This window comes from Fonsecaea monophora (genome assembly GCF_001642475.1).
Source record: "Fonsecaea monophora strain CBS 269.37 chromosome Unknown Scaff52, whole genome shotgun sequence".
NCBI classification, from domain to species: domain Eukaryota; kingdom Fungi; phylum Ascomycota; class Eurotiomycetes; order Chaetothyriales; family Herpotrichiellaceae; genus Fonsecaea; species Fonsecaea monophora.
The window spans coordinates 103,638-128,282 of NW_019173983.1; the positions used below are offsets into that span (position 1 = coordinate 103,638).

Consider the following 24,645-nt stretch of genomic DNA (forward strand, 5'->3'; position numbering starts at 1 on the left):
CGGCGACTTATTGGAAGCGTAGGTGGGATATTACGTAGGAGAAGGGTCAACTCGTGGCATGACCAAGGCAATACCCGAGTTTGGTCTTCAGTCGTTGGTGTTCTAGGCCCATCAGCAGGAACTGTGGTCGGATTTGAATCGTGGCTTGAAGGTTGCAAACACGAGCAGCCGTTGCTGCTGTGGACCACTCGGGTAGAAGCAACATGGGGGATCCATGTCAGGATTTGTACGAGGTTGTGCGGTTTTGACTGGCTTGACTGGTTGGACATTCACTTCCTCGACGACGCGTGGGGGAGACTTGGCAGCTAAGAGACGCGTAGACGGGAAGCGCCTCCATCCGACTAATTATTATCTCGAGGACTCACCACTGGTGAACCCTCCCACCCAATGCACAGCTAGTCACTATAAGTCCACATCCTTGTATGAATGCAGAAGGTCGCGTCTAATATGGACTTCTTCTCCTCGTTCAATTTCTCCATCATCGCCATGGTCGACACTCTGCATATGCAAGACTGCGGCATTCCACGTCGACTCACCCAATGACATTCACTCCTGTGACCAGCCCCATCTGCGGCCCTCCACGTTACCTCCTCCATCATCATAGTTCCCCGTCCGTAACCATATCCTTTCTGCCGTTATGCTCGTGACCTCTTCTCAGCGGTTTTATCTTCCGCCCTTGGGTCCTTCTCGCGTCGTCTTTTACAGTTACCCTCAAGTCGATCGAATAACAAGACTGGCTGGGGATCACGGTATTCATGTCTCCGTAACTAAGAGCTAGCAGACCAGCCAAGGGTTACACTCAGAATGCATATTCAGCCAGCCTCCATCACAAGAGTAAGGTCCCGCAAGGAAGCGGCGCAAAGACAGTGAAACCATGCGCATACTCGCTTGAGTCTGCCAGTGACTCGTCCATCTCAACGATGCAAGGGAGTAATCATCCTTCCAATATCGCTAATGAAAAATTCATCAGGTCGATCCAGTACAGAGATGGTCGCCTGGAAGATGAGGCCATACTCGGAGTGGAAGCATGGACATGGACAAGCAGTGGTGACTTTATCTCCAGATGTCCTCCCTGGTTCTGGACTGGGGGGTCCGTCAAAACCAAGCAAAACATTGCATACCACTCCAGCGAGCAGCCAAACCTCAAAAAACAAGACTTGCCAAATATGTGTCTATGGATGGCTAACACCCACCAGAACTTCGACAACCTTGGAGGCAAGCACATGAGACATGAGGCGCCGCTACGCACCGTCCTGTTGACACAACCTTGAATGATGGAAGGACTTCAAGAGGCGAGTTGACGGGAATTCACATCAAGAAGGGCAATATACCGCGTCTTGATCGGCAGGGGGACTTTGTAGCTCGCCACATTTACGTAGAAGTCCAAGAGTGCACATTTGAACATGCTGTGTAGGTAGAACTCCAATTGCACTCGATACTTCTGAACGAAAGCCGTGTCCGCGCTGTCAACGTGCTAGCAGCTTCACATTGGTGACATCTCAGACTTGAAGAAATTACCGGATGGCTCGGTCGTGATCTGCTCTTGGCAGCCTCATTTGCCGCAAGCTTCCGGTCATGCTCAGCCTCGTGGGCTGGTAGGGACAACAGGCATAATTGTGTACCGAACCTGCTTGGGAGCGGTGATGGCGGTGGTTGTCAACATGAAGACAATACATCATCGATTAGGTGTCGCTGGAGAAGTACAATTACGGCGTATAACTGTAGCATCCTGGTGCGTGGCAGCCGAGGCCGCAGATGAGCTCGGCGGTGTCTTTCTGCCAGCGTCAGCAACACGCCGCGCATTCAACCCGCTTCATTCGCTTCTCATCCTCAGTCACACGCCTCGTTTATTCTTAGCATTGGGTTGTTTGCGTGTCCCCTGACCTGCTTCTGGTCCCATGCTTCTGCCTTGTATCACAATGTCCTCTCTTGCATAGCTACTGCGGAATTGTTAACCTCTGTACCTTCGAACCCTCTGAATCCTATACCCCTCGTCCGCCGCAATGGTCGGATATCGCGACAACGCAGATGATCCCGCATCCGAGACTCTACCTCTCTCGGATGGAGAGACAGCGCTTGGGGCCCGAAGCCCAGAGTTGCACGTCCAGTCTACCCCGGATTCACCCTCCTCGACTGCGCTCCCGATCCCTGTGTGGCTACGAGAATCGGCCAATTCCTTCAAGTACAAATGGGTGCCCCTACCTCTGCGAAAGGCGGGCAGGGCAATCGTAACATGGGTCAAGGGTCCGGTTCCTCCCCGAGTTCTCAAGATTGAGCCAATATACCCCAAGATTCAGCAAGCGCCTATTAGACTGTTGGATAGATATGCGCCGAAGAAAAAACACCGAGTCATCCTGCTCATGGCACTCTACGTTTGCTGGTTTCTTACGTGGTCGCTCATGCTCAAGAATCACTCTACATCTGGGTTCATCAAGGGATACGGCAAGCCGAGCAATCTGTGGTGCGGCGCCAGTTTCTGGAACGAAGGCAATGGATGCGGATTGAATGGGAACATGTGTCGTCCGTTCTCGTCGGCCCATTTGACCTTCCGCTGTCCTGCGAATTGTAAAGGCACTCATCTCCTGGAAGAACACATTGTTGGGAACCAGTCATTGCGGTATCAAGGGTTGGTCGTGGGCGGGCCGAAACCTGACGAACCCGAGTCGATGCCCGTCTACCGAGCAGACAGTTTTATCTGCCAGGCCGCCATTCACGCGGGCATCGTGACCGAAGCCTCCGGCGGTTGCGGAGTGGCCACGCTCATCGGATCTCACACAAACTTCCCATCCACCAAGGCTAATGGGATTGAGAGTACGAGCTTTCTAGGGACATTCCCGCGATCGTTCACCTTCCAGCGCCTCTCGGCCGCTCAAGCCACATGCCCCACGGATTCGCGATGGCCTCTTTTTGTGGTCACTGCTGTAGCGTTGGTTGTTCTCTCCATCTTCACCACCTCGCCCGCTGTTTTCTTCTTCAGCACCTTCGTGGTCATGTTTCTCCACGTCGGTCTCGTCTCGGACCCACCCAATACCGCGAACGTCTACGAAGCAATCAGCAAACTGGTGGAACGTCTCCTTCCCGCGTCGTTCATCGCCGTCATCCTCTATCGCGTCGCCGCGCTGCCACTGCTCCGCGACCTAACTGCTCAGATCGAGAAGACGGTGCTGTACTTGGGGTTCTGTTTCATCGGCGCGCTGAACAACTATACTTTCGCCCCCCTCATTCCCATAGAACGGCTGACACCACGCGACCTGGCACAACCCGGCGCCCCATTCGCCCTTGCCCTTATTGTCACCATCATCCTGGCCATTGTCATTTCGCAAATCCACTTCATCCGCATCTCGGGCAACATGCCCAAATACCTCGCCATCTATGGAGCCATGGCTCTGACGTTGATCATTTTCCTCTTGCTACCCAACCTACGACTGAGGATCCATCATTACATTTTAGCGATGGTTTTTATGCCTGGAACATTCACTCAGACACGCGCCTGTCTAGCCTACCAGGGATTGTTGCTGGGCCTGTTCATCAACGGGATCGCGCGCTGGGGCTTTGCATCCATCATCCAAACACCCGCTGCACTGGGGGAAGCGAACGGGGGTGGCGGCAGCGGTTCGCCCGGGTCGTGGTGGGGCGCGAAATCGCCCAATGTGACGGCCGTTGTGGCGCCAGACATCTCCAACATTACATTCAACTGGGGGCCACTGCCCAAAGATAGCGGGGTCGACGGCGTGAGCATCCTAATCAACGACGTCGAGCGCTGGCGCGGATACACGGACGAAGAACTATACTGGGACCCCGAGGGCGTGACGTTGAAGAGACGGCACGAACGGGGCGACACGGACGATTCCCTGGAACCCGAGTTCTTCAGGTTCGCCTGGATGAGCGGATCCGAGACGGGGCTCTACTCCCGCGTCGGACTGTGGGATGAACACGGACAATGGCACGGGCCGGAAGAAGGGACCACCAGGAATATGGGGGTCGGGGACGAGGAGGACGACGAGGTGAGGAACTACGGAGGACCGTTTGACTTTGTCGACGAGGCCGAGGAGCAAAGATTGCACGAGGTTGCGGAACAGCAGCAACAGCAGCAGCAGGAGTTGTAGCTCACGCCAACCGTGCCTCTTGCTTACTGTACAATGTGAGTTTTACGCGAGTATCTGTCGGAAATTGGACATTGGAAAGTGGAATTGGATATGAATATACCTATATACCCCGCGAACGAAAAGCAACACCAATACATGCACGCACGAATGGAGCCGGTACAGTACTCTCTATACTGAGGCGAGGAGGAGGGAGAGAAGACAAGGCAGGAGATGAACATCAAATACCAGCCAAGCCGAGCTGTGAGCTGTGAATGGATGAATGAATGTATGTAGTTATGTAGATATGATTGATACAGATGTCTGCCTAGCAACCCCACATGTCTACCTTGGTTGGTACTTGGGTTCTCACATGGGTATTCAGAGGTACAGGGATACAAATACTTGTTATGATCATGATCATGATCCGTTGCTATGTTGATATGTTGATGTGTTGATTTGTTAGATACATCAAATACCCAAATACCCAAGTACCCAAGTACCCAAGTACGTGTATTACTCGAGAACAAAAAACCCAATTGCCATCCACGGTTTGATCTTCGAGGGTGAGCGAAGGTCGCTTTACCCCAGGCTTTAACTGACCCTTTGGCTGAGCAATCACTGAGTGCTCCTCCCTGAGCACTCCCCTGAGCAAAACTCACAGGGGAGGCTAATCTGGGCCGTTTGCGATCGGTTGGTTAGACCTGCCTCTCTGTTGGGCATTCGTTTTCAGAATGGGCGGCAGGAAATCTGACAGATTCGCTGCCCTTCGCTTGCTGCCTAAATTTCCTTGTGATATTAGGCCTGGCGGTGTGGTATCGGCCCCCAGGTGAATCGTACGTCGTAGAGCAAGACCGGATCGGCGTTTCTTGTTGTCGACAGCACGGCAGCCTCGATCATCATTGGCTTCTTTGCCGTTTGGGGACTTGCTTTTTTTTTAAAAAAAAGAAAAAAAAACCAACACTGAAAACCCCAAGTTCAACAAATGTCGGCCGAACAGCCTCGACACCTCGGTGCAGTAAGAGATTGCAACAGAGTGGGGGTTGATGACATGGAATTCCCGAGAGCAGGAGGACGATCCAAGGCCAAACTCATCAGCCTTGACTTTCATATCTTGACAATGTGTGTGCTGGAAATCCATTCTCCGCCGCCTTGCTGCCGCTGCTGCCATCTCCCAAACATCAAGTACTGATCCACTCTGCCGTCATGAGCATCAGGCATCTCAATCAGTTTGTTCCAGGTTATTCTGTGGCCTTCGGGGGGAAACTCGGTCTTGTGAGCTTGTAAGTGGAACACGCCTCCTTCACTACCGGCTTCTTCAATCCCGATACAACGTTTTGCGACTTTGGCCATGGGCTCGGCTTTGAACGTGTTTTCGATCAAAGGTCCGCTTTCGAGTAAAGAGACGGCTTGTCGGCGCACGACCGGATCGCGACATTTGCACGCAACGAAGAATAGAGAAGGGATGAGTCGAGTCTCGAATACAAATACCGGACGGCCGCCTCCACTGTTGCGCGTTGCGGCGGCGTGACGCGCATGCTCGATCATGGCTTGGAACGTGGTTATAAAATGGTCAAAGACAGTCTCGTCCATATTTAGAGACGTAGCAACCCATATATAGTAATGGCTGGACCCAACATTCAAGAGGGCATATCGCTCAATATCGTCTTGTTGAGACACGGTGTCTGGATTGCTGCTGACAAAATGTCGAAGAGCGGAAAGCCACTTCGATAAGTTTGCCTCGATACAACTTTGCCATGACACCAGGTCAGGAGATGGTTTCCAGCCTTTCTTTGTTAGCCTAATTTTGATTTCACCCACATGGACGATAAATTCATGAGCCTCGCTCATCAAAACGTAAAGCTCATCCCTCGCATCCTGTAATGTGGAAAACCGATAGTGCCGTTCCGGGCCCTCACCAGCAACAACAGGACCACCACCGGCGCCGGCGCCGGCAGTAGCAGCACTTCTTTTCACTGGTAAGCCCTGCGAGATGGCCATGTGGCGCAGCAGTGCTCGAACAGTTTCTTCGAGCGTTACTTCACGTCGAGCTGTGGAAGAGTGTCCGCGTTGATGATGGTCCGACACCGGCCCGATCATCGCCACCGCCCGCCGATAAAGTGCAGCGGCCTCGACAGGGTCGTCTTGCACGCATTCGATGCAGATGTACAATATACAACTGACGAAGGTGACGGTGGTGGTTGTTGACGACACATTTTCGTTTGAGATTCGTTCTTGCAACTTGGCGATAGACTGGTTGTACCATCTCAGGGCTCTTCGATGCTCGTCGGTCACTGCAGGTTGTAGGATCTTCCTTCCAGGGAGCGTCCAGGTCGGCGAAAACTGCGGGTGGCGAATGAGACAGGCGAGAGAATTCACAGCGTACCAGATGACGGGGTCCGAACGACTGAGCTGGGGGATAATTTGGTGCCAGAAGGCTTCGTCAACCATTCGGGTACAGTTGGGCACCACTTTCTCCATGAAGAACTCGAAACATCGCAGCTCCTCGGGCTCGGCGTGCTTGTGAGGAGTAGTGGAAATGAGGCTGCGCAGATTGCCGGAGCTCGTTGCAGCCGCAGCCGGCCGAGATGCATGTGAATCGACATTGCGGCCGTAACCATCACACTTTCTGCCAGTGCCCAAGCACCTTCTGCAAGCTGGCCGCAATTCGTCGCACTTTACCTTTCTGATTTTGCAGGTAATACAACCGTCGTTGGACTTTGTGCTCCCAAGGCGACCTTTCCTGGGTCGTGACGATAGAGGATTCATTGCCCACAATGTGGATTATCTCAATGCCCTCGTCTACATGCATGGAATCGCAGCGATACACGGTCAGTGCGCGACGAGTCTAGATGGATTGGTAGTTTAGCGCACAGGACAATTGAAAGAGGGTTGGCTGAAGGAACCCCCTGACGAGGCTGAGGCCCAGCCTTGGCACTGAGAGGAAAAAAGATCTTCCGAGGCGACGACATTAACGCCCGGATTCATTGAGAACTCTCCCTGCGGCTTACCGACTACCCGGTGTTGAGTTGTAGACGGAGATATCGGCCTTGTGTTAGAAACAGCCTTTATGTGACTAGAGGGCGGGATACCTAAAGGAAGGTCTACTAGCTACGGTAGCCTAATAGGACTTAGATTACCAATAAGGCTAGCTAATTAAAGAGGAAGACGGACGATAGGTTTTTCGCACGAGACTACCTAAGTATCTACGTACCATGGTACCTGGTAGCTGCGGTACTTGAGTACATACCTCCAAAATATGGGAATGACTTACGACGGGCAAGAACCTGGAGAACGATACAAGACCAGACGAGACGAATCGAGCGGTCTGTTCCCTGCCACATGTGGGATACGGTTCCGCTCGTATCCTGCTCTCCTATACTCCAAGCAAGCGAGTGAATTTTGTAGTAATCTTTGAGATGGTGCTAGTTTTCTATGGAGCCATAAAGTAGGTAGTGCCATGACTCCTTACCCCCTGCACCTCTACAGTACATGCCAGGTGCCCATGCAGCCATGGTACATAGATACACTTATACACACATATAAGAGAGAAGCGTGCTCCGTGCCTGACCTGTGTATGCTCTAAAAAAGGGTTTTGGGTTCTTCACAACTTGGCCTTGCGCGGCCTCTCAGCGTCCTCCTTGTACAGTTCATCCAAGAGGGCGCGGAACCTCTTGACCGCGACGGGCCTCTTCAGCTTCAGGGTCGGCGTCAACAGCTCGTTCTCAATGCTAAAGGGTTCGAGCAGGAGCTTGAAGCTCTTGACGCGCTCGTAACCCGCAAATTTCTTCTTGCGGCCACACTTTTCCAAATCCTGGAGCACGGCCTCTTTGACCTTGGGGTCCTCGCATGCGCGGAGGAGTGCAGGGACGTCGGTAGGCGAGATGTCGCGAGACAAAATTCTCGACGCGAACGGGGCAAACACGTCCGGCTGGATGCCGAAGATGGCGACAAGTGAGGTCTGTGACGAGTCGCCGTGCACGAATGCTTGCGCCAAGTACGTGCATGAAGACAAGTACACGCCTTCAATGCGTTCCGGTGAAATGTATTCTCCTTGCGCGAGTTTCAGGACGTTCTTGCGACGATCAATGATTTGGAATCTGCCCCTCTCGTCCACACTGGCAATATCGCCGGTCCTGAACCAGCCATCCTCTGTAAAGGCCTTGGCGGTTTCTTCCGGGTTCTTATAGTATCCCGTGAATACAGACGCACCTCGGAGCAAGAGCTCGCCACGAGGATATGGTTTATCTTCGACACTGTAATCCATATCGGGCACCGAGAGCAGACACGCTTCCACACAGGGGACAACACCACCACAGTTACCAACGGTAAAGTCATCGGCTGGCTGGGTCAGCGCAATCGCGTACGTTTCCGTCAACCCATAGCCTTGATAGACCCGAGACGACAGTACGACGCGGAGGAATTGTTGCAACGAGGGATCGAGAGGTGCTGAGCCCGACACAATCGCCGTTGCACGGTCAAGACCCAGGGCGGACGAGACCTTACGACCCCAGATCCGGTCGTAGATCACGTGTCGGTAGGTTGGGCTTGGCGCAGCGGATCCTGGGGATTTCGGCGCCGGATTCGAGTTGGCCAGTTTCGTACGGACAATGTAGCGGCTCAGTGCCCCCTTGACGCCTGGCTGCTCGACTGTGTTGGCCTTGATCGCTCCGCCAAAGCGATTCAGCAATCTAGGGACTGAAGCAAAGTTGGTAGGACGGAGGAGTTTGATGTCGTCCACGAGTTCGAGGATGTTGCCATGGAAGTAGCCGATCCGACTACCACTCCAGATCGCAGTGTGTTCCAACAAGCGGCCGTAGATGTGGGCAAGTGGCAGGTAACTCAAGATCACGCCATTCTCCTTGACTGAAATAGAGACGAGCGAGGAGGACGTGGCTGCTACGCACATTGCGTGGGTGAGAAGGACACCTTTAGGTGCTCCCGTGGTCCCAGAGGTATAGTTGATGGTGATGGGATCTGAAGGTTTGGGAGGGTTGTTGGGTTTCCCTAGAGATGCTCCAAGTTTTTCCACGGCTGCAAGAGAGTAGATTTTGAGCCCCACGTCTGCAGCCATGGAGTCGAGCAGCTGCTGCTTTGACAGTTCCGGCTTCTCGTTCAGGGTCGGTTCAAGAGGGTCTAGAACAACAAGGAATTTGAGGTGAGGGAGGCGCTGCTTCAACCTGATGAGGGTGGGGACGTGTGGCAGAGAGCAAACGACCGACGCCAGTTCGGCGTGTTGAATGATGTATTCAGACGCATCAGGACCGAGCGTGTCGTAGAGAGAGACCGAATACAGCGACTGGGACATGCAAGCCAGGTCCGTGAGTTGCCATTCAGGTCGGTTCTGGCACCATAGTCCAACGCCATAGTTCGCGCCCTGGATCCCTTCTCTTGCATGCAGCTCGACGAGTCCTGCGCCGAAATCTGACCTCCTCTTGCGGACTGTCTCATAATCTAGCCATTCGTAAGGGCCGTAAGCTTGCTTGGAGGAATCGTAGGGTCGGTAGCCTAGACACGGAGCGTGAGGCCATCTCTGTGCGGCGTATTCGAACATTTCATGGGCCGTAGTGACAGAGGGATCGAGGGTCTCGAGGACGCCATCGCGACATTTCCGATGGCGGTAGACGAGAGTACGGTCAGGTTTCTCTGAACCAGACACGGTGATGGAATACGGCTGCCCCTTGGGAGGTGGTTGGTAGTATTCATCGGCCTTTTGCGCATAGAGCGCCCTGGATGAGAGAAGGGGCATGGTGAGGGCGGCGGACGAGAGCAAAGATGAGGACGAGGACGAGCGAAAGAGACCAAAAGGGGTGTTGGAGAAACGGTCAATCAATTACGGGGTCTCCAGGAAAGTGGAAATGGAAGAAAAGGAAAACTGAATCGATGGAGTAAAGGGAGGACAATAACATAACTTGCCAGTTCTGATCTGACAGGAGGTGGGAACTGATTCGGGGCCGGCGTCACTCAGTCTCCTTGCGACTTTTGGCTCGACAAAACTTCTACTCGTAGGGAGGGGCACCCAGGGAACTTGAGCGCGTGCTTGGGACCAAGAATGCATCGAGAAAGCTCGGTGTGTGGCATCTCATGGCATGTCATCTGCTATTCTCCCTTTCTTGGGCTGCGCACCTGCGGGTTGCAGATGGTTCGGGCGGAGGAATAATCACCATCATCATCATATGCCATGCCACCAAGTGCCACTAACCACTAACCACGACGCGATCTCCATCGCATCAAGTTAATGCCACCAGAGTGCCTCGGCATCCCCGATCTTAGCCAGACAATTGCCAGGCTCTGTTACTTGTAGTGGCAAGCCCCCGAGTAAGTGGACCAGACCAACGGACATGTAACCAAAGATGGACAGCAGTTGGGTAGACTGCCTGACTGCACACAGGCAGTACTGGATACGGAATACGGGCTCTGGGGGTTAGAAGACTCGGCAAGCCTTGGGAATTGCACATCTGACCGAGCTTGGGCGAACAGATTTCCTCGTGATATTATTGGAATTGCCGAATGCAAAAGGGCTGTCCGAGCATGTGAAAATGAAAATATCCAAGTCCAAAAATTGTCGCCCTACAACCACCACCACCGATTGGCTGTCGCAGCTTGTCCCGGAATTCCCCTTTCCAGCCTCACCGCGTGGCTTGCGGCTCTCCAGCTCTCCAGATTCTACGTGGTATGCTTCTTTCGCTTAGACAACACCAAGGTCACTGCTTTCTCTTTCTCCTGTATCGCTTTAGGTATAACGAAGCCTCTTGTGGTCCATGTCACTCTCTTGTCGGTTGAACTCCATCGTTCTAGAGGTTCGGCCCTGTATCCAAATGTGTCATCAGGATCCCTCTTCTGTATCGCAACGTTCCATGAAACGAAACAAGAACAAAAGGTCAGGGAAATCAGGTAGCCCCACTGAGTGCTGCATCACCACTTGGCTTCGCACCAGCCGCTGCGTTGTCCTTGTTGCCCTCTGCATCCGGCCGTGCGGCTTCGCTGGCAGCAAAACTCTGCTCAAAGTCGTGAATGATGTCGTCGATGTGCTCAATTCCAACACTGATTCTAATCATGTCTTCAGTGACGCCCGAGTCTATCCGCTCCTGCTCGCTCAGTTGTTCGTGGGTTGTCGACCACGGATGAATGGCGAGCGTCTTTGCATCACCGACACTGCGCTCTGATTAGCGGGGCACAACTTTGGGACAATTCAGGAAAGAATACTCACTTGGCGAGGTTGGAGATAATCTTGAACCCGTCAACCACTTGCGAACCTGCAGCAGAGCCACCCTTGACACCGACAGACATGACTCCTCCAAAACCGCGGGGAAGATATTTCTTGGCTAGTTGATGGTAGGGATGGCTCTCGAGCCCAGGATACGACACCCACGCCACGTTGGGATGTTTCTCGAGCCATCTGGCCAGCTTCAGAGCGTTCTCTGCAATCCTCTCGCATCGCAAGCTCAGCGTTTCAGTGCCCAAGATGAACTGCTGGGCGTTGAATGGCGACATGCAGGATCCCAAGTCACGCAAGATCTCTACACGCACTCGAATGAGGAAAGCCAAAGGGCCAAAGGTATCAACAAATTTCAAGCCATGATAGCCGGGAGCGGGATCGTTGAATTGAGGGAATCGTTTCGCGTTGGCTGCCCAATCAAACTTGCCTGAATCGACAATGATGCCACCGATCGAGGTGCCGTGGCCGCCAATCCATTTGGTGGTGCTGTGCACCACGATGTGTGCCCCATGTTTGATCGGCTGGCAGAAGAAGCCACCGGCGCCAAAGGTGTTGTCCACCACCAAAGGCACACCCTTGGCATTGCAGATTTTGGCAATAGCCTCAAAGTCTGGGACGTTGTAGCGAGGGTTGCCAATGGTCTCGACATAGACAGCTTTGGTCTTGTCATCAATAGCTGCCTCGAAATCTTCGGGCTTTTCCGAAGTCAAAAACTTGGTGTGAATCCCCAAGCGCGGAAACATGACTTTGAACTGATTGTAGGTGCCGCCGTACAGGTTGGATGTCGAGACGATGTTGTCCCCGGCATGCGCCAACGCCGCAATGGTCATGAACTGGGCAGCTTGGCCAGACGAAGCGGCAACAGCAGCAATGCCCCCTTCGAGGGCCGCAATTCTTTTTTCCAAGACATCCACAGTAGGATTCATGATCCGGCTGTAGATGTTCCCAAACTCTTTCAGGCCAAAGAGCCTGGCGCCATGAGCGCTGTCATTGAAAGTGAACGAGGTGGACTGGTAGATGGGGACAGCGCGAGAGTTGGTGGCAGGATCTGGCGAATGGCCAGCGTGGACCTGAAGGGTCTCGAACTTTTGAACCCAGTCGTCCGAAGGCATTTTGAAGATCGCCGGTTCTGTAGCAGGATGGGCTTTGACAGGTCAGCCGAAGAGGGGAGTGACACGAGATGGTGAAGTACAAGACTGCAGGCTTGCTAGAATGGCTGGATTGCTGAAGAGAGGTTATATGTTTTCTTAGTAGAGGAATGGAGGAGGGGAGAAGGAAGTTGGTCTCGGGTCAAAGGCCACGAAGAGGTGCACCAGTGACCTTTGTGAGAATAGCTTCTGAAGATGGCGTGCAAAAGAAAGAAAAGTCTCTGTGAGCTCTGGAGGGGTTCCTCCCTCGTAAGCTCTCAGTTGGTCACCTTTTCCACCAGCTTCGAGTGCCTCGAGGCCAGTTTCCCCGCATTCGAAAGACTCAATTGGACGCGGTGCTAAGAATTGCGTGATCGGGCCATCAACCCACGTCAGTTTCCCAACCAGAAATCCTCCTCGTATCTCGACGACTGCGCAAACTCAAAAAGCGACAGAGAAGGAGACGAAGAAAGACCGTCATTTCTTGCCTATGTTCGTTTCTCTAGTTGGTGACTTGGTTGCACTGCGCTGGGAAGTGAAACTGCGGAGCTCGACTCTACAAGAATCCCATGTACAAGCAGCAATGCGAATAGCCTTGTCCCAACTCGGTCTAGGTCATTTCTTCGGGTAGTTGGCCACTTCTGGTACCTGGCATGGCTGCATGGGATGCTGGAAGTCATTCAGTTGCTAGATGGCTATCTTGTTATCTTCCCATCTGAGATCCGAGGCTGAGGAGTTAAGACCATCCGGCCCAGATTCTTCGGATCCGGGACGGAGAAGGACGTCCACTTAGCTAAGCGAAATTCCTCCAAACAGAAAAACTACTAGAACCAACGGAGCTGCAAGATCCATGACGGTGTATTTATCGACTTTGTGAGCCCCGTGGTTTTCTTGTATATGCAAGAATAGGAGCAGTCAAAGCAGACGACATCACCCAATGGCTCTGGGGCTGAACAGCATAAGCCATGATCTGCGCAATCGAATAACACCCCTGCGCGGCCACAGGCCAGCCTTTCTTGAATTCCGCTCGTCCAAGATATTCATTGTTTTCGCGGTGTGTTGGTCTGTCTTCACTGTAGGTACCTCCCTGTCAAGACTTCATGGCGGTACAGGTGCTCACCTCGGTCCAGGATGTCTTCCTTTACGGAGTAATCGTTCCCGTCATCCCCTTTGCCCTCCAAGATCGAGTCCATGTGGACCATGATGATACGCAGCATTGGGTTTCGGTCCTGCTCTCCGTATACGCAGCTGGATTGCTAGTGTTCGCCCCGATCTGTGGCATTATGGCCGACTGGACCAGCTCCCGGCGTGGGCCATTTCTTGCAGGCCTGGTCATCCTTGCCGGGTCAACTTTGATGCTATGCTTGGGCAGAACCATCCCCGTGCTAGTGGCGGGAAGGGTGTTGCAAGGAGTATCGGCTGCTGTGGTATGGGTGGTCGCCCTAGCACTTTTGGCTGATACGGTGAGTGAGCAAGAATCAGGTCAGGCGATTGGATATGTCAGTCTTGCGACTTCGCTGGGGGTCTTGGTGTCGCCACTGATTGGCGGTGTGGTATACGAGCGGTCAGGGTACTACGCCGTGTTCGGGGTGACCTTTGCGGTGATCGGATTTGATATCGTCTTGCGACTGGCCTTGATCGAGAAGAAAATCGCAGCCCGATGGCTTGAACCAGAAACTACTTCAGATCAGCCAATATCCACCGCCCCCCTTCAACAGGATATCGAACTTGACGATCGAAATAACTCAACCGCTGTGGCCGAGAAAAATGCAACAACAGCAGTCGCCGAACCTTCTGTCACGCGTCCTAAGCGAAAATTACCGTCCATCTTGATTCTGCTCAAATCGCGACGTATTCTGGTGGCGTTCTGGGGGAATCTTGTGGGGTCCATGACCTTTACGGCCATTGATACGACTCTTCCCTTGTATGTGAACCAGGTTTTTGGCTGGGATTCTCTGGGAGCCGGATTGACTTTCCTGGCATTGATTGTGCCAGGCTTCGCAGGCCCATGGATAGGACATCTGACAGACAAGTACGGTCCGCGCTGGATCGCAGCGTCTGGATTGCTGCTGTCAGTACCCTTTTGGGTGTTGCTGAGGCTGGTTGACCACGACACCGTCGGCCAAGCAGTCTTACTGTGCGCGCTGCTGGTGCTTTTGGGAGCCGCTACCGCGCTTCTCTTGACCTCACTGATGGCAGAATTCAGCAAAGTGTGCGATGCAAAGGTGCGGCAGGAGCCGGATGTCTTTGCTGGGAAGTCTGCGTATGCCCAGAGCTATGGGATCTTCAATGTGTCATGGGCCGGAGGGAGTTTGCTCGGGCCATTGGTATCGGCCGCCGTCAAAAATGCTTCGGGCTGGAAAACCATGACGTGGACCATGGCACTATGGTGCGCCGTGGGGATTTTGCCTACTGTTCTGTATTCGGGGGGCATGATCTCGCGGGAGAAACGACGTGGAAATGGTGCAAGTAGTGGCGAAGTTGTAGCGGTTGAGAGTGCCTAGAGACGCGTCGGGTGGGACAATGACATGACCGTAAGGGAGGGTGAGATGTAGCACCAACTCGTGATGGCGTCTCTGTAATGAGGATCGGGGTATTGGTGACGATGGTGATAGTAGTCAGAGATGGTGTTGCGTCGTGCTGTCGAATCAATCACCGTGACGCGGTTGAATCTGAAACGCGGCCCCTGCGCATCGCGACTGTCGCAGCCTTGGCCCCAACAAACTGTGCCGCCTGCGTTTCTTTGATCTCCATCATCTTCGTCTGTTTCATCTTCCTCATCTGCTTTGTTCTCCGACTTCCATCAAGAATGTCAAACACCATCGCCCTCCTCCCCGTCGTGACCGACCACAGACCGTCCATGCAAGTCATCCCCTCCGATATGATCTCAAACAGCCAATCTTGCTGTCCGCCCAAAGCGTCGTCTGTGTCGCATGTGGGACAATCGATGCAAATGCTTGACAGACATGGCTGATTGCTTTATGAATACCTGTCTCGCCCGTTCCTTTCTCATTTCTCTACCTGACAGAGATAAAAGTTCAGACCATCTCCTTCTATTCCCACATTCGCGCCGGCTGTGAGTGTGTTAGTTGTATTAATACTAGCAGTTGCAATCTTTTCGGCGGGTCTCAAACTTCAACTTTTGGGCGTCAATATTTTGATCAATTTAAATTCATTTGCCCTCTCCGCAAACCGTTATTTGAATCCATCATAGTCGTTGACGACCTCCTCCAACCGTATCCGCATCTCTCAGATTCAGGGTCCTCACTCTCGTCACCAGAGCCTGTCCACATCGCCAGCAAGAACAGCAACCCGCGTTCATCCAAAATGTTTCTCAGTCCAGTCCTCATCCTCCGCATCGTTCAAGGAGTGTTGGCTTTCATCGCCATGGCGCTTGGAGCAACAGGTGTGTTCTGCACTTGTTGCTTGAGAGCGATGTGAACTGACACGATGATTCAGTGGCCAACGTCCTGAACACCCACCGTCCTGCCCTCGATGTCCCTGCTGGGGTTGTCTTCTTCATTTTCATCGCCGTCTTCACCTTGCTTGTCACGGTTCCCTATACAATCCTGACACCCCGCTACTTCCCAGTTCTGGCTCATCCATTTGCCATGCTCGCCGCTGAAACCACCACGTCCATCTTCTGGCTGGCAGGGTTTGCCGTTATGGCAGATCGCTTGCGCAGAGCAGACATCTGCGAAGTCGGGGCGTGTGCGTCCGCCACAGGTAGTGTCGTGGTTGGGGTATTCGAGTTGTAAGTCGGAGTGATTTCATCCCTCCTGGCTCTTGTTGACCGACTCAATAGTGTCCTCTTTGGAATCACTGCCTTCTTCGCCTTCTCTCATATCTTTCTGGGCGACAGATTCAGTGCGAACAAGCCCCAAAACAAGCAGGGGCAGGTGAACCGGGCTGGAGGTGAGCTTGTGTAAGGCTAGAAATCAGGAATCGGTGTAGCTAGCGGAAGACAAGAAAGAAGAATAATACTGCGACTCTGACCGCATTCTTACTGCTGACGCTGGCCTCAAGCCTCAATTCGCCTCATTGTTGCTTCGCTTTCGTCGCAATGTTGACAAGGACGGTGACCTGGGCGTGATTTCGTTTATTTTCAGTTCTTCAACATCAACGTCGAAGTCGAAATCGAAGTCGGGGACGTGCACACCCGACGCACTCATCCGCCCCTTCCCATTGCGTTGTTATCATGAAAGCGTCCTTGTCGTCCATCGAGATGACACCAAGTTGTCAATTTGAGGTAAAAGCCATCCATCCATCTTTCGGACGCCTTTCACACCGCTCAACAGACTCTAGAAGACAACAGACGCCAAACGCTCAACGAACATGTCTTTCTTTGGGACGCATGAAGGCTCCGTTTCCATTCCCGAGCTTTGGTAAAGAGCGTCCGCTGTATCGCCATCGCCATCGCCATCGTCATGGCCCCTCTCGCCGGCTGGATCCTCCTGTAATATAGTGTGGTACATACGTCTATCATGTCATGTCGTGTTGCATGATGTTATCTACATACATAGGCAGTGACAGTTAGTGTGCAAGTGTGCCGACCACGACCGCGAGCAGAGGCACTGTGCGAGCAGGACGCGAGACGCAAGATACAAGACAGCGGACACGTGAGAGACGGATCCTCGTACACCATGCATACCTCGTACGAGGTACATATATCTCACAAAGACAAGCAATGAAAAGTACGGATGCAACCCCTGACCTCTCGAGGCTCAAAGTCACTGATTGACTGACAGATAAAATGGATGATCCAGAGACACTCAGTTTGTCATTTAGTGTAAGCTTTTTTTTTGCAGTTAGAATCTGAAATCTGAATCTGAATCCGAATCTGCATACAAATCAACATCCTTTCCCTCCTCAATCTCTCAACTCAATGTCTGTGCGTGCACGCTTGCAAGAGAGAGCAACTATATCTCGTCGCAGTAATTAGGCAAGAAAATTCTTCGCTTCAAGAAGAGGTCGGTCTTAGTGCACAGCTAAAAAAGGAGATTTTCACACAAAAGCCAATATAAAGGAGAGAAAGAGGGAGAGAGAATAGAAAGAGAACCAACCCCAAAGTGTGGGGGCTTCCACCGCAAGATCGAGACTGTACAGTTTTTCTCGCCTTTTTCTGCTTCTCATTTCCTCCCTGGCTAAGCCAACGAACTGGCTCTCTGCTCCGAACATATCCATCTGTGGGTGATACAGGTCATGACCGAGGACTCAAGAGCGGAAGGTCAGGAAATCGGCAGCCTGCATCGTACAGTCAATGGTCAGCATAGGAGTCGAAATAATGGCTCAACGCAAGGACATGAGAAAAATCTGTGAACCATATGACTAGATAGCAGGGGGAATCAACAGTTGCACGAGACTCACCTTATCAATGTTATAATCAAACTTTTCCAGTGCCGCAAGACTCTCCTCGCGTGACCATCCCATGGCAGTCAATCTCTTGAGGATTGGGTCATCGTGCTCCGTACCCGTACTCAGAGCTCGACCGATTTGGGGCCGCTCAACTTTTGAGGGTGGTGGGGGCGACGTCTGTGCTGGCGTGACAATAGTCGGAGGTGGCGAAGAGACACCCGACTGGCCTTGTGGTGGTGATGGCGTGGAAACTTCAACGGCCTGTGTTTGACTTGGAGGGAAATCAGATGCTGGCTGTGACGACGCAGTGTTATTTGCGTTTGTGTTCAGTGGTGCGAAGAGAGCGTCCCAGTCGTGAGAGACCGGAGACGTTGCCGGCTGTGCTTGCTGAGGAGGTCCAGATGTCGTGACCGCAGAATAGAAATCGTCATTCCCAAGCTTTGGAGCCCCGTTTGTGACTGGGGCTGAAGGGAATTGCGCCCGCGGGGGTTGCGGAGGAGAATCGAAAGTCGGGTCAAACTCAAGTGCAGCGTTCTTCGGCGGACTGAAGACAGCATCATCATCGTCCTCGTCGTCATCATCTTCTTCAACTGGGGCAGCCCCCACGCCTGAAAATGCAGAGTCAAAGTCAAACGGTGAACTCGCGGTGGGAGGTGGCGCAGTGGGTTTACTGTCTGAGGGGCTTCTGGCTTGAGCTTCAGGACCATATGCTGGCGGAACGCCACTAGGGGGGGGTGCAGGGTGACTAGAACCCCCGGCTGTCGGGACTGGTGAAGTTGGGTCTTCACGCTCTGGTAGCAAGCCTTTGTATTCTCGGGGAAATTGGCTTGGGTTGTCTTCAGGCACTGCATCGTTATACGTGGGCGGGGATTGTTGCGATTCCACCCCTGGTAGTGAGCTAGCATTTGATAAAGAGCCGGCAATGGCAGGGCGTGGTGACAGGGTACTGCTGAGCTCAGGTGCGACCTCCGGTTGTTTGCCAGTTCCCACATCGGTAGGACTCTCTCGAGGTGGAGATTTTGCATTGAAATCGTCGTCGAATTTCATGGGTGTCTCGTCTTCGCTGTATTCGCTGCTATCCTCATCGTCGCCGACTTCCTGGATAGCAGGAAATTCTTCATTCAGTGCGACCTTTGGCTTGCCCATCTCAGCAAAAGCAGAGTCAAAGTCCGCAGCCTTCTGAGATGCTGAACGCTGCGGTAGAGCGCTTCCAAAGAAGTCATCAAAATTCTGCTCAAGGCTCTTGCTGGCCGCTGAGGGTTGTGCATCGTTGGGTTTATCACCATTGGTTGTGGCGGAGACGGCGGCGGCACCTAAACCAGCAGCAATCACGGTTGGGTCAGCACCTGGAGTGTCAGACCGTGAACCTGGAAATGCTCCTGGGATGTCTTTCGCTTGGTCGGCTGAAGCCTTACCGAAAGCCTCGTCAACAGTTGTTTCTCCGGCGGTGGGCTGAGGCAGTGTTCTACGGACAGATTCCTGTTCTTCATCCGGTGCGGCGGCTGTAAAGGGGTCTTCGCTTGGGTCCTTGTGCTCAGCCGGGCTAGCGGTAGACGCAGGAGTCAGTGCTTGAGGGGTGTCACTGGGACTAAGCCTGCTGGCCGGTGCCGCAACCTTGACGGAGGAGCTGATCGAATCTTCTCTCTCGAGCGGCCTGCGGAAAGGAAGCGCGGCCGAGCTGATCTGTCGGGACTGGGGTGGAGCTGGCGGTTCAGCAGCGTCTCGAGGTGTGGATGAAGGGGCTGGTGAGTCAAGCTGTGGGAGAATTTGTTGCCCAGCGGGAGTAGATGGTTGTGCAGAGAAAGACGTCGTGGGAGCAGGACCCGCAGCAGCAGCAAACGACGGCCCGAATATGCTGTCGAAAGCACTTTGTTGGTCCTTTGGTTCACTCGCACCGACCGCAGGTGGGAAGGTCGTGTCCGTTGTCCGCCTGAAGAACGGATTGGAGCTCGTAGATGGCGCAGGGCTCACAACGGGAGGGCTCTTGACCGTAGGCATTGGAATATTCCGGGCTTCTTCCAACTCCTTCTTGGAGGCTTCCACTTGTCGAGCCGACTCCTCGGCCTCTCGTTGCGCGTCCTCAACTTCCTTCTGAGCAGCAGCTATCTCGGCCTTTATTCTATCTCGCTCGGCCTCGTTAGTAGCTAACTGCTTCTTGTTGATTGCAACCAAACCTTTCTGTTGCCTCGCATCCGACTTGATCTTTTCGAGCTGCGGTTTGAGCTGGTCAATCTCCTGGTTCAACTGCCGAATGCGTTCCTTGAGCGAAGCATTTTCACGCTGGTCAGATTCCAGTGCAGCACGAAGTTGCTGGTGCTGCGTTGCAAGATCTTGATGGGTCCCGTCAATCATGGCCATTTCCTGCTGCAGCCGCTTGGTATCATTCTTGGAAGCTGTTAGTTGTTCTTTGAGCACCTTGACTTCTTGAACCTCCTTTTCGTAAAGAGACCTGAGCTGAGCCAATCTGCCCTCAAACGCCTTCTTTTGAGCAGATGCGCTGGACAGCTCTTGTTCAGTTTGCCTTCTATCCGTGTGAAGCTCTGTCATTTGCTTGGACAAGCTGCTGACTTGATTGGACAAATTACCTAGTTCGCTGGTCTCGTTTGTGAGTTTCGAGCTGATCTCTGGATCTGCGTCCCCGAGCAGGTCATCGGGTTGCGCTCTCGGCTGTGGCGCTGGTGATCCCGTTGCCTGTGGGATGATACTTTGGCCAAACGAGCTGGTTGGCACAAATGGTTTGAAGGTTGTGGCCGTCGTCTGTGGTGTCAAAACACCCGGGGGGTTTGCGAACGGGCCAGCGTCAGTGCCACCCGTTGATTGAGGTACTTGCATAGGGGCGACCGCAGGGACCGTGGGAGCAGGACCGAATGCGTCGAGGCCAAACAGGTCATCGGCGGCAGAACGTGGTTTTGTCGGCGCCGCATTTTCGAATGCTGGAGCGGTTGGCTGAGGGGGAGCAATCTGCATCTTTCGCATGCTGGGAGGGATGAGAGCAGGGGGAAGAACGGATGGCAAGATGCCTCGTCCATCCTTCGTTCCTCGCTGTTGTCTGATCAAGTACATGGCCACTGCAAACTCGTCCCTGTTTAATTGGCCCTCAGAGTTGATGTCCGCCAAATCCCAAATCTGGGCCAGGATCTCCTCTGGTAGCCTAGCATTTCCGAAGAACTCGACTGCTTGCTCTCCAGTGATAAACCCTCTTCCTTGGCGATCGACTGTCGCAAAAATACTGTCGAATCGAGCTTTGTCGGCCGGAGTTATGGCCCATGGCTCTCCTGTCGACTGCGCCGACAACGATAACGGCGTACTCACTTGCGGCTGCCTCGTGATGGGGCTTTGTGGCCGGGCGTTGTAGTTCACCGCGGGAATAGTACTTGAGCCCGGACGAGATCCACTACTTAGTCGTACAGCCGGGCGACGAGTTGCGGCCTCAAAAAGGCCCGGAGGAAGTGTGTTTGGGACACCACGCATCTGGCCTGACTTGTACGAGGCCAAAAGGTGCATAGCGATCACAAATTCCGTGACATCCAACGCGCCGCGACCCTGCGTGTCGGAAAGCCCCCATATGCGCCCAAGAACTTCGTTGGGCAACCTCGCTTTTTCAAATATTTGCTTAGCCAACAACCCGGAGAGCAGCCCGTTCTCTGCGCCTGATTTCTCAAACATGGTCGAATACTCTGCGACCTTTTCTGGTGTCAAAGCAGGCACACGGATCGGGGGATGAGCCGCAGGAGTCGGGCTGGCTGGGGGTCCAGTAGATTGCTGGGCAATAGGTTGAACGGGTTGAGGGGGAGGGGGTTGAGCCAGTTGCTCGGACAGGGGAGTGTCAAATCGAGGAAGAGGCGCAGCTGCGACAAATTAGTTCAGTCATCTCCCGACGTTCTCAACTGAACGTACTCTGAGTTGCAAGCTGGGCTGAAGGTGAACGGCCACTTTGCGCATGGCCAATAAGTCGGAGCACAACTCCAAATCCTGCTGGCGTGAGGAAGCCTCGATTTTCGGTATCGGCAATCTGCCATATCTACTGAATCGTCAACAGGGGCGCAGAGAATCCTCTCGATATTCCGAACCTGTCCTAAGACATCCGGTGGCAGTTTTGTCCTCTCAAAGAATTTGACGGCCACATCTCCAGAGACAGCTCCGAACCCATCGGGGTCAGCTTCTTTCAGGAGCTGGCCGTAGACTCGCTTTTCCTCGGTCGTCAGGTTGAGATTCGGATGCCCTGGAATTGAGAGTGTCAGCGCCCTAGCTGAACAGACAGCCACTTGAGCAGGAGGAGCAAACCTGAGGCAGCGGATCCAATCGTCTCCGACATGGCCGGGCGTGGTAGGCTCGTATGCGATTGGGGAACGTCTAGATGTAGCGCATTGACGGCATGGAGAGGTCGAGGTAATGTTCAGGGAGGGACAAAGATGAGGCGCAGGTGATTCTGAATTAAGGCAGGATAACTTTTGATCTCGCGGGAACACAAGGACAGGCGACAACGGTTTCTAAGGAAATGGCTGGAAGTCTTACGGGGATGGAGAGAGAAATGGAGATGAACTGGATGGGGTGGATCGCGATGACGAACGAGGAGCCCGGTTGTTGCCAAGCCCTGGAGCTCTCAAGCTTGAGGCGCCGGTACGACTAAGTTTGGACTGGGGGTTCTAGGTGGTGGTTCCAAGCTCAAACAAGAGGGCGGATGTTAACCTAGGTACATACGAACTGAATCTACCTGAGATCGAGCATCAATACAACCCCTGAAATACCAGGTGCCAACATGAAAGGAATAATTGTCAGCCTGGACGAGTGACTGGTGATGCTTGGTGTGAATGGTCTGCTTCGATTATGCACCACGGATGCTAACCTACAGTATGCCATCTTGTCTCACAGAGACCATCTTCAAGAACACGATTGACTCCCAATTCTTTGTCGACAGACACTCAGGATCAACTCTGAAATATCGCTTGCTCCCTGCACTCCTTGCAATAGACTCTCACGGGGTCGGAGAGGATACAAAACGCGGGAAGATACAAAAACTAGTGCTCCATCTCTCCCTCATCGCCCTCCTCAATGGAGTCGCTGGCCACTTCTTCGTAATCTCTCTCCAATGCTGCGAGATCTTCGCGGGCTTCAGAGAACTCGCCTTCTTCCATACCCTCACCAACGTACCAGTGGACGAAGGCGCGCTTCGAGTACATCAGATCGAACTTGTGAGACAGGGCAGACCACGCCTCGGCGATGGCAGTGGTGTTGGAGAGCATGCATCTATGAAGATGTTAGAAGACACGTATAGAAGGTGCATTGACATGGAACTTACACTGCTCGATTAACCTTGGCAAGATCACCGTTGGGCACCATCTGAGGAGGCTGGTAGCAGATACCAATCTTGAAGCCAGTCGGGCACCAGTCCACGAATTGAATTGTACGCTTGGTCTTCAGAGTAGCGACAGCCTGGTGCACGTCCTTGGGAACAACATCTCCGCGGTAGAGTAAGCAAGTGGCCATGTATTTGCCGTTGCGTGGGTCGCATTTGACCATCTGGTTGTTCGGTTCAAAGCAAGACATCGAGATCTCTTGCACCGAGTGAGCCTCATGCTGCGCCTTTGCCGCCGAAACAACGGGTGCATAGGCAACGAGAGGGAAATGGATGCGTGGGTATGGCACAAGGTTGGTCTGGAACTCGGCGAGATCAACGTTCAGGGACCCGTCAAATCGGAGGGAAGCAGTGATGGAGGACACAACTATTTCTTTGTCAGCTGGATCTTACCAAATGGAGGAGTGATACCCACCTTGGGCGATCAGTCTGTTCAGATTTTCGTAGTTGGGTCGCTCGATTCCTAGATTGCGTCTGCAAATGTCGTAGATGGCTTCATTGTCTACCATGAAACTGCAATCAGAATGCTCGAGAGTTGTGTGCGTCGTGAGGATCGAATTGTATGGCTCGACCACGGAGGTGGCGACTTGAGGAGCTGGATAGACGCAGAACTCCAACTTGCACTTTTTGCCATAGTCAACCGAGAGACGTTCCATAAGCAAGGCACCGAACCCGGAGCCGGTACCGCCGCCGAACGAATGGAACACGAGGAAACCCTGAAGGCCACTGCAGTTATCGGCCACACGGCGAACTTTGTCCAGCACTTGATCGATCAGCTCCTTGCCGACGGTGTAGTGTCCTCGGGCATAGTTGTTTGAAGCATCCTCTTTCCCAGTGATCATCTGCTCAGGGTGGAAAAGGCTGCGATAGGCGCCAGTCCGAACCTCGTCGACGACGTTGGGTTCAAGGTCACAGTAGATGGTTCGGGGGACATATTTGCCGTTGCCTGTGCAAAACTCAATCAGCAACGAAGAGATAGGGATGATTTCCGATACCGTACCCGTCTCGGAGAAAAAGGTGCTGAAGCCTTGGTCTGGATCAGCGGCTTTGCGTTCTTCGGTAAGGTATCCATCGGGCTGGTTCAGGTCAATTTGTGGTTGGAGCCAACGACAACGGTGCACCACCCACTTGGATTCCATGCTCGAGGCAGTACAGCTGCAACCATCAGTAATTGTCTGAGCCGATGTCTTTTGATAAGGAAGATTGTTTACCTCCCAGCATGAGTTGGCAATTTGACAGCCAGCCTGGCCAACTACAATTTGCAAATGCAGGTCAGCTTGTAGTCACAAATTCTCTAGTACAGGGGCTTTCCAAAAGGGTCGGTCAGGGACGCGTGTTTGGATCGTCACGTACCGTTCAAGCTGATGACTTCTCTCATGGTGAAAGGGTTCCGGAGAGGGATGAGGAGGAGATGAAGGAGAAGATGTGAGATGGATAGATGCAAGACAAGTCGACGGACAAGCAAAGGATTGGAAGAATCAATTGTTGATGGGGGAGAGAGGGTGC

General features: G+C 53.1%; 8 protein-coding genes across 8 annotated transcripts; 3 read left to right on the top strand and 5 right to left on the bottom strand.

Annotated features, from left to right (window-relative positions):
* Positions 1-2,003: 2,003 nt before the first annotated feature.
* On the top strand, positions 2,004-4,106 carry AYO21_07058 (hypothetical protein; the record flags this gene model as incomplete). Its single annotated transcript, XM_022657015.1, has 1 exon — positions 2,004-4,106. One exon carries the CDS (start codon positions 2,004-2,006, stop codon positions 4,104-4,106), a length of 2,103 nt encoding a protein of 700 aa, XP_022510657.1.
* A 1,083-nt stretch (positions 4,107-5,189) lies between these two features.
* AYO21_07059 (hypothetical protein) lies at positions 5,190-6,851 on the bottom strand (the record flags this gene model as incomplete). Its single annotated transcript, XM_022657016.1, has 1 exon — positions 5,190-6,851. The coding sequence occupies one exon, from the start codon at positions 6,849-6,851 to the stop codon at positions 5,190-5,192; it is 1,662 nt and encodes a 553-aa protein (XP_022510658.1).
* An 835-nt stretch (positions 6,852-7,686) lies between these two features.
* AYO21_07060 (hypothetical protein) lies at positions 7,687-9,831 on the bottom strand (the record flags this gene model as incomplete). Its single annotated transcript, XM_022657017.1, has 1 exon — positions 7,687-9,831. The coding sequence occupies one exon, from the start codon at positions 9,829-9,831 to the stop codon at positions 7,687-7,689; it is 2,145 nt and encodes a 714-aa protein (XP_022510659.1).
* A 1,141-nt stretch (positions 9,832-10,972) lies between these two features.
* AYO21_07061 (O-acetylhomoserine (thiol)-lyase) lies at positions 10,973-12,413 on the bottom strand (the record flags this gene model as incomplete). The annotated part of the gene is made up of 2 exons (XM_022657018.1): positions 10,973-11,237; positions 11,293-12,413. The coding sequence occupies 2 exons, from the start codon at positions 12,411-12,413 to the stop codon at positions 10,973-10,975; spliced, it is 1,386 nt and encodes a 461-aa protein (XP_022510660.1).
* A 1,115-nt stretch (positions 12,414-13,528) lies between these two features.
* AYO21_07062 (hypothetical protein) lies at positions 13,529-14,932 on the top strand (the record flags this gene model as incomplete). The annotated part of the gene is made up of 1 exon (XM_022657019.1): positions 13,529-14,932. The coding sequence occupies one exon, from the start codon at positions 13,529-13,531 to the stop codon at positions 14,930-14,932; it is 1,404 nt and encodes a 467-aa protein (XP_022510661.1).
* An 823-nt stretch (positions 14,933-15,755) lies between these two features.
* On the top strand, positions 15,756-16,357 carry AYO21_07063 (hypothetical protein; the record flags this gene model as incomplete). Its single annotated transcript, XM_022657020.1, has 3 exons — positions 15,756-15,834; positions 15,888-16,182; positions 16,234-16,357. The coding sequence occupies 3 exons, from the start codon at positions 15,756-15,758 to the stop codon at positions 16,355-16,357; spliced, it is 498 nt and encodes a 165-aa protein (XP_022510662.1).
* Positions 16,358-16,729: 372 nt separating this feature from the next.
* AYO21_07064 (hypothetical protein) lies at positions 16,730-22,098 on the bottom strand (the record flags this gene model as incomplete). The annotated part of the gene is made up of 5 exons (XM_022657021.1): positions 16,730-16,882; positions 17,796-21,631; positions 21,681-21,804; positions 21,854-22,005; positions 22,068-22,098. The coding sequence occupies 5 exons, from the start codon at positions 22,096-22,098 to the stop codon at positions 16,730-16,732; spliced, it is 4,296 nt and encodes a 1,431-aa protein (XP_022510663.1).
* Positions 22,099-22,801: 703 nt separating this feature from the next.
* Positions 22,802-24,278, bottom strand: AYO21_07065 (tubulin alpha chain; the record flags this gene model as incomplete). The annotated part of the gene is made up of 4 exons (XM_022657022.1): positions 22,802-23,030; positions 23,083-23,506; positions 23,555-24,085; positions 24,140-24,278. 4 exons carry the CDS (start codon positions 24,276-24,278, stop codon positions 22,802-22,804), a joined length of 1,323 nt encoding a protein of 440 aa, XP_022510664.1.
* Positions 24,279-24,645: the final 367 nt, after the last annotated feature.